Source organism: Hipposideros armiger, unplaced genomic scaffold (assembly GCF_001890085.2).
Source record: "Hipposideros armiger isolate ML-2016 unplaced genomic scaffold, ASM189008v1 scaffold_32, whole genome shotgun sequence".
Taxonomy (NCBI): Eukaryota; Metazoa; Chordata; class Mammalia; order Chiroptera; family Hipposideridae; genus Hipposideros; species Hipposideros armiger.
Window position 1 is genome coordinate 1,069,551 of NW_017731382.1, and position 12,335 is coordinate 1,081,885.

The following is a 12,335-nucleotide window of genomic DNA, read 5'->3' on the forward strand; positions in this document are numbered from 1 at the left end:
GCTTTTCAGACAAGGAACTCGCTCAAGTTAACTTCAGATCGGGACTCACAAGCCTCTTTCCCCGTCCTGATTCGAATGAGGGACTCGATTCCTGAAAAGCTGACTTTCTAACGTGAGCACTGACAAGGCTGCTTCTGGTTGCCTCCTCGGGTCCCACGCCAATGAAGGAGAGAAGATGGCGTGGAGGAAATACGAATGGGTGTGGCCGTGGGGCTGGGGCAGTGGGACTCCCAGCATCTTCTGCAGCCGGCACAGCGCTCAGGTCCTGTGTGCATGTCTGTAGAGACAGGTGACCTGGGTGCAGCCGGTCCCTTCCCAGCCCTGCCCAGCCCTGCCCAGGCTTTGGGGCCTTGGCTACGCAGGGAGGTGACTCTCCCCTGTGGCATGCAAACTTCCTCATTTCTTCTTCTCAGCCTGCAGGTCGCTTGGCTGAAATTCTCCTGTAGAATTTGCTCAGAGAACTAGTCATGACCTTAACCGACGGCACATGTTCCAGGATTTTTTTTTTTTTTCCTACCAGCAACTGGTTTGGGGAACAAAGCCTGGGCATAGACTTCCCGACCCTGCTCCAGGCCTGTGCCCTGGGTTGTGGGGCTCTGCTGGCTTACAGATGTTCTAGTCCGACCTCTGCCCCTGTCTTCACAGGGCATTGTCTGTGCCCAAATGTCCCCAACTCAAAAACAGGGTGATATTAAGCTAGGGTTAAATGTTGCCATTCGCGGGCTCAGGGTGCTGCAGGGGCCGGGGGGCACTCCGTGAGGCTCAGGCCTCAGACAGGGACAGCCCCATGGAAGGCCCGTCCTGTGAAGAGGGACACTGAGCAGCCAGCAGCCCCCAGGCCCCACCCCCCTCTGCGGCCCCAGCAGCCAGTGCTCTGTCTGTCCCAACAGTGCATGAGGGTAACAAAGCAAGGCCACGTCCTCCACAACAAGAAAGAGGAGGAAGTGAGGGAGGCAGATGCACGGAGGTGGACACCAGGGACGGTCCTGCTCCTCGTGGTCCTCAGAGGCCCCGAGGCAGGGAGTGCAGCGCCAGCCTGGAGCCCTGTGGGCCACGAGCAGGTGACACCTAATGAAATTGTCAGAGGACATGGCGGAGTGAGGGGCGAAGGCTGGCTTGGGGTAACTCCGGGAATGATCTGAGGGTCAGACACGTCCCTGGGGACCGGGGTTCAGGAAGGGGGTTTAGGAGCCGTGAGCTCGCTGCGTGGCCCTGGAGGGTCCCTTGGATGCTCCTAGTTTGGGGCCAGGACTCAGCATGTGTTGACCCCCTGAAGGGTCTACAGGACACAGGCGTGGATAAGAGGCACACGGTGCGTGACCCATCCCCCCAAGGTCCTTACAGAGGCAAGTCTCTAATGGTTTTCCCAAAGTCGGGGTTGCTGGCCGCCGTGTGGCTGCTGTCCTTTAACTGGTGCGTTTCAGACGCTCTCATGACCACGTAGCGCTGGGAGCCTGGAAGGACAGAGGCGTCAGCGAGAGGCCGGGACCCGAGGCTCACCTGAGGCCCTGCCCTTCCCGGGTCTGGGAGCATCCAGCAGACAGAGGGATGGGACACACATCCAGTGGGCACGCACCACGCTGGCCGGCTGGCAGGGAACAGGAGGCGGGACAGCCAATGAAACCACCTGGGACCAGAGGGAAAAGAAAGGGGTGCTCCCCACCCCCCGCTGAAATGGGCGTCTTCTGCGGCCCCTGAGCAGGTGGGGCTGCAGAGCTGGATGAGACCCAGACTCTCCTGTACCCCTCAGTGTCCCAAACGACCGGGATGGAGGAGGAGCAGGGCTTGGCACACTGGGGGTGCACTCACCGGGCAGCTGCCGCGGGTAGCCGAGGATGGGAATCGCAATCAGGGAGGCGGCAGCACCAGCGCCCAGGAAGCCCACCCACCAGGCGCCGACCCACAGTGGGCTCTCGGTGGTCAGCTCCGTCCTGTGGGGAGAGGCACCCGGGCTCAGCATCCCGGCCACACGTGTCCAGGGCACATGAGCAGGGCGTCCCTCTGCCTGCTGGCCAGTGCAGGCCCGGGGGAGGGTGTCGAGAGCGAGGGCACAAGCCCCACCTACCTCCTGCACTCTTTGCACAGAACATGCACATGTGACACCCAATTTAGTCAACCTGAGGCCAGAAGTGGCATTTGTACCAGGTCAGAGCACTAGAAACCTTCACAAGAGATGGGCCATCTGCAGAGAAAGTCCAAGGTGTAGCTAGCGGTGCCCACCATGCGTCTCGGCAGATCTTAGGAAAACCATCCCAGATGGGTGATGCCCGTGGAGCAAGGGCCAGCCTCCAGAGCCCCGCTCAGCCGGGAGGTCACAGCTCCTTCCTTCTTCCCACCCTCTCAGCCTGTCTCTTTCTCTCTTCTCTCTCTTTCTCTCTCTCCTGCTCAAATTTACAAAAACTAGTATCACAAACAAGAGATACAAGGAAATGGAAGAAATGCAACACGACATAAGAAGAAATACAGATTTGGTCTCTGCCACGGTTCCTGGCACAGAACTCCTTAATTCCTTGCAATTTCCTGAGTGATAAGAGTGTCTTCTTTTCTAACGCAGCCAGAAAGACCAACCGTGACATTAGCTAGTTGGAACTTTTAGCCTGACTGCCAGGCCTCCAGGGAGGTTGTTGACCACCGATGGCCAATGATCTAATCAATCACACCTAAGGAAGGAGACCTCCATAAAAACCTGATGGAAGGGATTCAGAGAGGTTCTGGGTGGTGAGAGCCCCTGGGGACTGGCGCTGGGGACCCACGACTTGTGGTTGGCATCTTTAGTGGGGGGCGGTCAGTGGGACTGAGCCCTTGCCCTGTGGGGTCTGTGCTGAGCTGGGAGTCACTGTCAGAACTGGGTTGAATTTGGAACACTGGCTGGTATCCAGGGAGAACTGGGGAATTGCTTAGTGTGGAAAAATCCACACAAAAGAATCGGATATTGGCAGCAGGAAAATCCACTCTCAGTTCTGCAAAGGGCATCCGAGAACTTGTGGCCAGGTTGCACGTGGCTCCAGGAAGCCACCTGGCCATCCTGTCCCCTCCCGCAGGCCTGCTCTCAAAGCCACCCACAGACCCCCAGGTATGCCAGAGCAAGGTCGGCTCTGGTTCCCCCCTGCTGGGACCATGGCCCTCGACCACTGAGGACCCCACGCTGTGGGCACGCGGGTCCTCCTGCCTGGATGGCGTGGCGACTTCTCTGTGAGGGCAGGACCGAGCCCAGGTCACTCACCGTTGGCCTATTTCTGTGTAAATGTTCAGCAGGGCGCCTCCAATCAGGTAGCCAGCTGCGGGGCCGAGGATGGCCGCGGTGTAAAAGATGGCTGGAAGGGAAGCAGAGCCGTTGGGGGGGCTGCCATGCCCACTCCCTGTGTGGGGCACTCCGAATATGCACCTGTCTGCCCCCCCCGCCCAGGGAGAGGCCTCTTTAAATCAGGGTTTTCATCTGTGCAGCCTCCACTGAATCTGAATTCCGGTTGGCATCAACTTTTTAAGGGGATTTAAAAAAATTCCTCCTAGGGCCAGCGGCAGGTGCCATTGGGACTCTGCCCCTCGGAAGAGCAAAGGTCTGGAGAGCCTTGCGGTGCAGGATGAGGCCACATCAGTGCAGCACCACGGCCCCGCCCCCCGGAAACGGGGCCACAGGTGCAGCAAGAGCCCTGGGAGGCCGGGCAGGTGAGACGCCTCCTCGCTGCAGGGACGTGGCCCCAATGCCCGCTTTGTTCCCAGGGTGGCAGCCGCTAAGTGACAGATGAACAGAGCGCCAGGTGGAAGTAAGGAAACTTGAGGTCAGCTAACAGTCTGGCCAGGCTGCTGGGGTGCCAGCCGGCCTCTGAGTGCCAGCCTCGCCTCGCCCGAGGGACGGTGGAAGCGGGCACGTGAGGCTAAAGCCTTGGAAATCTCATCTACAGGTAGACATGGCGGCCTGGGGGTGGGGGCGGGAGGCTCTGGCCCAGCCCCTGTGGGCAGCCTGGCTGACCGTGGCATGAGCGGCCCTGTGCCTAGTGACTCAGTGTGCTCAGGACCCCTCAGGACGCACCTGGGGGGTCAGGCTGAGGTCAGCCAGCACCACCTCCCTCACCCGAGACGCTCCAGGCCAAATGAAGGCCAACCCTCACTTGCCACCTCACCTGGGAGCACCTGGAGCCACACGTGTCCATGTGTGGCCAACAGGGAAATGCACATAAGGGCTCAGATGGGGCCAGGCCAGTGTCGGCCGTTGTCACGCTTCGCTGCCCCATCCCCTCGCCGGCCCCACTCACCGATGTAGACGGGTGAGTAGCTGGACTTGACATTCTCATCCAGGTAGGTGACGCCCAGCGTGTAGAGTGGCGTGGCACCCACACCGTGTAGGAACTGGCCCAGCATGAAGACCAGCCGGTAGCTGGACAGGCCCGAGACGCTGTCCCCACACGCCACACTGCGGTTGGCTGGGCATGTCCCAACGCCCTGGTCCAGCTCCACCTGGTAGGAGCCGGCGGTGAAGTGGGGCAGCGCGAACACCAACGAGCCGGCCCCCATGACCAGCATGCCCCAGCCCAGCCAGCGGGGCTTGTGTCCGCTGCCCCCGAAGTAGCTGACGAAGGTGAGGCAGACGCAGGCGGCCAGGTCATAGCTGCTGGCGATGAGGCCACTCTGGTAGCTGTGCAGGTCAAACCGGCGCTCAATGGAGGTGATGACGGTGTTGATGAAGCCGTTCACGGTCATGCCCTGCAGGAAGGAGGCCACGCTCAGGAACAGCAGGAAGCCCCGTGGCGTGTTGAAGGCCTGCAGGCACTTGGGGGTGAAGGTCCGCCAGCCACACTCCGTGCTCTGTGGCCCCGCCGACATGTAGCGCACCTCGCGGGCTGCCCGGGGGCCACGCTTCTCTGCCTGCAGCTCGCACAGCGGCTGGCTGCTGGAGTCCAGGGGACTGTGGACCGCTGAACGCAGGGCACCACGGCTCAGGGACGAGCCCAGGGACGCCCGCCTGCTGGGGGGAGTGCAGTCACATCCATCCTCCAGGGCCAATGGTGGGCTGGGGAAAACCAGCTGCGGCATCGAGGCGAAGGGCTTGTCCCCCATCATGTGCTGGGGCATTGCTGCCCAGGGTGTGGTAGTGAGATCAGTGGAATTTGTCAAACGGTATTCCAGTGGCCGGTTTGTTCTGTGAGAAGAATTTCTGGTGAGCGAACTTGCATTCACAGCTCAGCGAGAACGCGCCTGCACACCCGCCCGGTCCCTTGGGGGCAGCCGATGGCTTTGGCTGCCTAGTACCCCATCTGGTGGGTTCGACCCTCTCTGACCAGCCCCCCGCCCTGAATCCAGGGCCCCACCTGGACCCACACACTAAGGGCAGCACATCTCCAGCCAACAGCTCGGCTGGGGGTGGGCACGTCCTCTCCGGAAGGAGGCCTCACAGCAGAGCCGAGACCACAGGACGGGGGCAGAGGCTGTGCGAGCCCCTGGATCACCCTGACCACAGCGACCCCACCTCCTCTGCTTGGCTGGCTGAGCTGTGCGTTCTGCCACTTGCCGCTGACGGCACCTGAGAGATGCCCCCATGTAGGCACACTGTCCACACAGCTCAGCCTGATTTGTCCCTCAACCGCACACCCTGCTAGCTTTCTGAGCCCTTCGGTGTGAAGAAGAAATTCATCTTAGTCCTGAGCTTAGAAGGCAGGCATGGATAATGAAGAAGGGAGGGGAAACGCAGGGCCTCTTCCCCGGGCCCCAGGAGCACAGCAGCTCTGGGACCAGACCCGATGGGAACCCGCCAACAGGGATGGGAGCAGAAGCCCAGGAGGGGCCTCGCCCAGGTCCAGGAGGCAGTTTTGCATTTGGAGAGGTCTGGCAATGCCCGCCTGCCCCTGGCCCCCTCCTGAGGCGGCACAGTGACTCCCACACTCTGTGGATTGAGCCTCAGAGGCTGGCCACTCCGGGTCCCCCCACCATGACCTTCCCCTGCGCCTCAGCCTCCCCGCACAGCCATCTCACCCAAGGCAGAGGCATCAGCCAACTGACCTCTGCCACGCTCCTCTGAGCACCAGAAAACTGTGCCCTCTTAGCTAATTTAAACCTTGCCCCAGCCTCCTCTCTGGCCTTCCTCAGAGACGGGCAGTGGGTGCAAATGCCACTGGGCAGGGAGCACCCCACTTCACTGCTGTGTCTGAGCACCATCCTCATGGTGACATTACGCATTCCCAGGCCCTCTGTGCATGGCACTTGTGCACACCTGGACACTGCCCATCTTCCAGAAAGGGAAGTGGGCCCAGAGGGGTCAGCAACTTGCCCGGGGCCACACAACCAGCCGGTGGCAAGTAGGACTCAGCCCACAGTCTGGCCTCAGAGCCCACGTGTGCATCACAGCTGTTCTCACCGTCATTTTATTGACAGGGCTGTGACCAACGGAGTGACATTTACACACGGGGCCGGCTGTTTACTCTGGAGGCTGGTATTGCCAGGATATCAGCAGCCCTATCTGGAAGCTGTGGGTAGACTGCAGAAACCACCAGTCATTCCCTGGGGCCTGTTCCCGGTGCCGGCGTTTTATTTATAGTGCCACCGCCTCTGCGAGCTGGCACGCCAGGCTGGGCAGTGAGAGGGCTCGAAAGACAGGCCCAGGGAGAACAGTCAAAGCTTCCTGGAGGATGGGTCACGCACGTCCTCACGCGGCAGCGCTGCCCAAGCTGGCTGTCACTCAGATGACATCCAGCACACACAGTGGATGCAAGCACTCGGAGGGCTGTGGACAGCGTGGACGGTGACAAGCTCGAGCCCTGGGACAGGATGGCTCTGCCGCCCCCCGGCCCCGAAACTCGATGGGCTGCTGAAGCAGAACCATGGAGAAATACAGGGAGGGCGTGACGCTCCCGGAAATTCCCAGGTCCAGAGGCCCCTCTGGTAACGATGAGGTGTGTTCCTCGCTAGTCTCTTCCCCCAGTGCATGTACACACACAGCAACACATCAACTCGTGAGCGTGCACACATGACCGTCCGCACGTGCACACAGAGACCACAGGGCCCTGGAAGGAACCTGAGCCAGGCCGAGGGCCAGCGGGCGCGCAGAGAGGCCACCCAGTGGCCTGTGAGGCGTGGGGGTCAGTACTGGGCACTCAGGGATTATTGGTGGGGAGGGGGTGTTCCCAGTAAGTGATCTGCAGACTGAGGGCCACGATGCTGCCGCCCCCAGCCACCCTCTGCGCGCCTGGCCCCTCAGCTCTGGGCTCCGGGTGCGGCTCGCACAGCCAGAGGACCAGCCCTTGGCGGGGTTTAGGAGGCAGCCAGATTGTTAGCTTTCATCTTTAGGAATGTCCACAAAGAAACAGAGAACTTCCTACTTGGAAACAAAGCCACTGCAAAGCAGTACAGGAACACCAGTGGTGGGTGGTCCCATCAGCTCCAAGTCAGCAGTAAAGTTTTACCTGAACTGAAAGCTGAGTCTCTGACACACACAAGCAAAGCTCAGCCTAAAATCATACACATCACAGACATGTAACCCAGCAAACTGAAGATCCTGTTTCAGATGGGAAGACCCACAGCAGCCAAGGTGTGCAGTGGCTCCTGTCTCACCTGCGACCCCACCTCCCCCAACCCAGTCAGCCTTCCCTCAGCAGGCAGCTGTGCTCCTGGACTCTGAAGGCGGAGTCCTTTCTCTAAAAGGCTTGGGGCCTTATCAGCGCGTCTGGATCAGAAAGGGGGAGCAGGCCCTGGGTGACTCTGACTCGGGCTCTGAGTGCAAGGGGCGCAGGAGGAAATACGACCAACCGAGGATCCTGAGTGAGTGCCCGGGATTTCCAGCCAAGAGGAGGGGCCCTGTTCCTGAGCACTGTGGGGCGATTCCTCACACGCGTGGCCCGTCCGGGCCCCAGCTGAGCCCCTCCCATGCACACACAGACCCTCTTGGGTCAGGGTCCTTCGGCCCCACCTTATAGACCCAGACGCGTGCTACCCACAGCCCTATAAGGGAGGCCCTGTACCAGAGACCAAGTTTGCAGGTGCTCCGGCTACGTGATCCCAGAGCTGGTGGCGCTGCCTGGCATCCCCAGGGTCACCTGCCTGTCCTCTCCCTGCCGTTCTGTGGGGAGGAGAGCGGCGGCCGGGAGATGCAGGAAGCCCTCAAGAGGCCTCAGCCGGCTTGGTGAGCAGAATCCCTTCCTGTGTGAAGGAGGAAGCCCCCTCCTCCCGCTGCACAGCAAGGAGCCCACTGCAGGGTTAATCACATCCTCCAGCTGGGCCTGTCCCTGGTCAGGCATCAGGTAGGAAGCCGGAGTCTCTTGGTGAGGGCAGTGAGCAGGGAGGGCGATGTGGACCCTGCGCCTGGGGCTTCAGGGCTTCGGCGGGGAGGGCGAGGGTGCATGTGCATGCATGTGCACGTGTGTGCTCACGCGTGCTCACGTACGAAGGCTGTCTTAGGAGGAGGCATGGGCCTCTTCCGAGGTGCACACACTGCCCTGGTCCATCAGCTGCACCTTGAGGTGTCTATGCAGCCTGCTGTGAAGAAACCCAGGCCCACTCGCCTCCCCCACCCCTCCTCCTCACAGGCCCTTAGCTGCACTGGGACAAGTCAGCAGCCCTGGGGGGGGGGGGCTCGCCATAGCCCAGCCTGTGAGAACTGGATCCCACCTTCAGGAGAGGACTGAAGTGGGTTTCATGTTCTCACGCTTGTCCCTGCTCACTTAGCTCCTGAGGTGCTAATGCAGGCCGCCCTAATGTGCACATCACTCCATCTCCCAGTTGGAGGCTGTCTGCAAAGTGGAGCAGGTGGGAGACAGGGTTACTGGGAGGGATATTTTAAGCCTCCCGTGAGGCCTGGGGCTGGGGCGGGGCCAGCAGCGCCCCTCACTTATGAGCACTCCAGGCTCCATCCTGAACCCTGCGGGGAACTTGGCTTCAGGGGAGACAGGTTTCATTTCTTCTTTCCTTTTTACGTGCCAGCCAGTAAATTCCCTCCTTGCTGCCCCTGGTGGCTCTGAGGCTGGCAGCCACAACCCACCCCACCCCACTGGGTCATGTCCCACACCTGCCCCTGGCTCCCCTCAGCAGCCCCCACCCCCTCACTCCCTGGAACCCTCATCTTTGCCGCCGTGACCCCAGGGACCCTCCAGGCAGCTGTCGTCTGTCCCCTTCCAGACCTGCCCCGGTGTCCCTTCCTGAGTGGGTGACTGGAGGCAGTTTTCACTTCTTGAAGTTGAGGCTCAAAGCTGTTTACAAAGCAGACGTGACCCCCGCTGGCAGGGCCTGGGGCGGCCACAGCCCGGCCCACCCCAATCTGCAGAGTTGCTTTGCATGGAGGCCAACAATGTTGGATTGTCTGGGACAGACCCGGAAAGGCCCTCCCTCAGGAGTGTCCTGCTGTCTCAGCACGGACGGCCCTGGTCCTGCCCTTGTCCCTTGTCTGCCTGAGTGTGGGGAGGATTGGGGGGGGGGGTGTACCAGCTGGCTGCCTTTCCCACTCATAATGTTTGACCCATGGAGCTGAAAACATAACAAGCTGTCCAGGACCATAGAGAGGCAGAGCAGAGACACAGACAGGCTGCCTTGGAGCCAGGCAAGTACCCCAACCTCCAACAGGTCTCTGGCCTCTCTAACCTCAGTTTCCTCACTGGAATGGTTGGGGCGTCATGGGGGAGAGCCCCAGAGGTGAAGGACCCAGCCCCTCCTACTCAAAGTGGGTCCGGGCACCACTTGAAGCTCATGAGAAATGCAGACCCACAGAAGGGCCTTCATGGGACTCGGGGGTGCTGGGAAAAGCAGGCTCTGTCCGTGCGATAGGCTTGCCCAGGCACAGGCTGGGCACGGCCATTTCCAGGTGGCCTCCTAGGCCCATGGGTCCAACTACCAGGCCCGTGGTACCTGCCAACAACAAAATGCAAGGACTCCAGACAAGCCCAGGGTGGGGATGGGTGTCACCCTCAGCCCAGCAGGTCCCAAGCCCTCCGTGGCTCCAGCTGAGGGGCGATGCTTCAGGTACCCCCAAGGTTTGCTAGATAAGAAAGCCACTCAGAAAAGGCAGCCCCCATGGGCAAGGGTCTCACGTGGAGCCCGGCTCTTATGGAGGACAGGACCTACGTGAAGCCCCAGGAGCCCGTGACTCTTCGGACACCCACGAGCGAAGCCAGCGGGGCCTTGGTCAGCAAGCCCCACACTGTGCTTGGTATTTGGTGGGCCTCGCCTGGCCATGCTGTGAATGGCTTTTGCAAAAGACACGTGGTTTGTGAAAGCATCCACCTGCCCCCAGAAATGTGGTCCAGAAGGCTAATTCTGTGTAATGCTAGTGGAAACACGGCTGCACTGTGGCCGCTGAGGGGAAATGCGGGGTGTCTGAGGCCAGCAACAGGAAAAGTCCTCAACACCAGCCCACGCGGGGACACAAGCTGGGGTCCAGTACGCAGGCAGCCAGGCCAGTTTCCTCTGCCTCCTCCAGCACGGCCCTGGTCACCTGAGGCCTGAGCTGGCGCCCCCATCCCTGGCGGAATTCCAGCAGGCCTGTCAGATCACCTGTCGTGGTGGTGACTGGATCTGTCCCACAGTCGGCCCCGACACCCGCCATGACCACACCAGGCTACATAGGCAGCTGAATGGCCCAGAACAAAAGCAGTGCAAGGTTCTGAGGGTTACTGAAGGTGCCCTTCCAAAAACAGACACTGGGCTCTTTGCAGCGCCTGAGAACAAGAGACCACGTGACTGTAGACAGGGGACATTTTCATGGTCTCTGTCCACACCTCAGCTGGACAAAACGACGAGAAAGCAGGCGTACGGCCACACGAGTCCCCTGGGTCCCCTGCTGGGCCAGCTGACCCAGCCCAATCCCTCCTGTCCACCAGCGGCAGACTCTGGTCTGCCTACCTGCCTGTCACCCACAAGGAAGCCTGAGGGACTCAACCACGGTGGCAGCCACTCGCCCAGCACACGCATCCTCCAAGCCATGGCTTTATGCTGCTCAGCCATGTTGGCCTGGGAAAGGGACCAATACTCACGGAGACTTCTAGGTGCAGAGTATTGTAGAGACCGTGCTAAGCCCTGAAAAGTGAACTCCGATTTCACAACGAAGCCAGGGGCACTCAGGCCAACCGAGAACGCACCCCGCACTGTGGGTTTGTCGAGGCCAGGGTCCACCGAGGCCAGGAGAGCAGGACGTTGAGAGCTGAGTCCCCGCAGATCAGACGCTCTGACAGGAACAGGTCAGCCCCAAGACCCCCACTCCCCAGGCCATCATCCTGTCCGACTCCACGCCCAGCTTGTCCTGGTGGCAATGGGGAGGGACTTGGCTGGGGCCTGCTTGGCACCTGTTTCAGGAGCCACACCCAGGGAACCACAGATTAGGTCATAGCCACCCGGGAGGGAAGCAACCCCATGAAGAAGTTCCAGGTAGCACCTGCGGCCCTGCCCAGCAGGAAAGGACAGGTCCCCATGCAGGGCAGTCAGTGGTGTGGCGTCTGGCAAACGCTCCCCTGCGTCCCTCCGGCAGCACACGGGAAGCCTGGCTGTGTGGGCTCGCTTTCCGAGAGGTGTCCTCCCTGCTTCCAACTGCCACAGGCCTTGTCCCCTTAGCTGGGGCCCAATATTTTGGGACACTACTCTGTGTCAGATCTGCTCCCCCCCAAAGAACAGAGCTGTAAATGTCTCGGGTCACACAAACCTGGATTCAAACCTCTCCATCTTGGACTAGCTGCGTGACTGTGGGCAGGTCACTTAACCACTCGTGCCTTGGTTTACTGATCTGTAAAGTGGGAGCAACCGTGGCTGCCTCAGCGGTTGTGAGATGCTGCTCCAAGCCCTTAGCACAGGGCCCGGCACATTCTAAGTGCTCAGTACACAGCCGCTGTTGTCATTATTGCTGTTGTGGGTTCACACACAGAGCCAGCTAAAACCAGGTGCTTTCCGTCCTGAGGTCCACTTGCTCCGCCTGCACAGTGAAACCCGGAGCACCACCGCTCACAGCTCACCGAGTCCCAGCCTGCCCCCCAGAGTCAGCTTCTGATTAGAGAGGAAACCCAAGTTCTAAGCAGCAGGGGGGAGGAGCCCGGGCTGGACGCGGCCTCTTCCCTGTGGAAAACTACTGAGGGGCCTACAGGCGCCCACGATGCCGATGCCGGGTCCCACCGCCGCACGAGGGAGCGCCGGCACTCCGGGTGGCGGGGCCCGGGGGTCCAGGGCCAGCCGGCCTCCCCCCTCTAGGCACCGACCGCACTGCCCCAGCGGGCTCCCCACCCCGTCCCTCCCGGCAGAGGCTCGCTCCGCCGAGTGCAGGTCCCGGGGTCGGCCTCGCGTTTGCCCGTCTGGGGCCCAGTGTGTCCACCTCCCCCCACGAGGGTGGGTCCGCATCCTGGTCTCCATCCTTCCCCGCTCTCCCCCGGACCCGG

At 61.0% G+C, this 12,335-nt stretch overlaps 1 protein-coding gene across 3 annotated transcripts in view; it reads right to left on the reverse strand.

Annotated features, from left to right (window-relative positions):
• Positions 1 to 12,335, reverse strand: part of SLCO4A1 (solute carrier organic anion transporter family member 4A1) — a 24,892-nt gene that overhangs the window by 8,221 nt on the left and 4,336 nt on the right. For 2 of the 3 annotated variants that reach the window (XM_019637238.1, XM_019637239.1), the window contains exons 4-7: positions 4,254 to 5,137; positions 3,224 to 3,314; positions 1,810 to 1,931; positions 1,343 to 1,454 (exon numbers count right to left, since the gene is read on the reverse strand). In XM_019637238.1, the coding sequence (XP_019492783.1) occupies positions 1,343 to 1,454; positions 1,810 to 1,931; positions 3,224 to 3,314; positions 4,254 to 5,137 (1,209 nt within the window). The remainder of the gene's footprint in view (positions 1 to 1,342; positions 1,455 to 1,809; positions 1,932 to 3,223; positions 3,315 to 4,253; positions 5,138 to 12,335) is intronic. The other variant, XM_019637240.1, reaches the window with a different exon arrangement.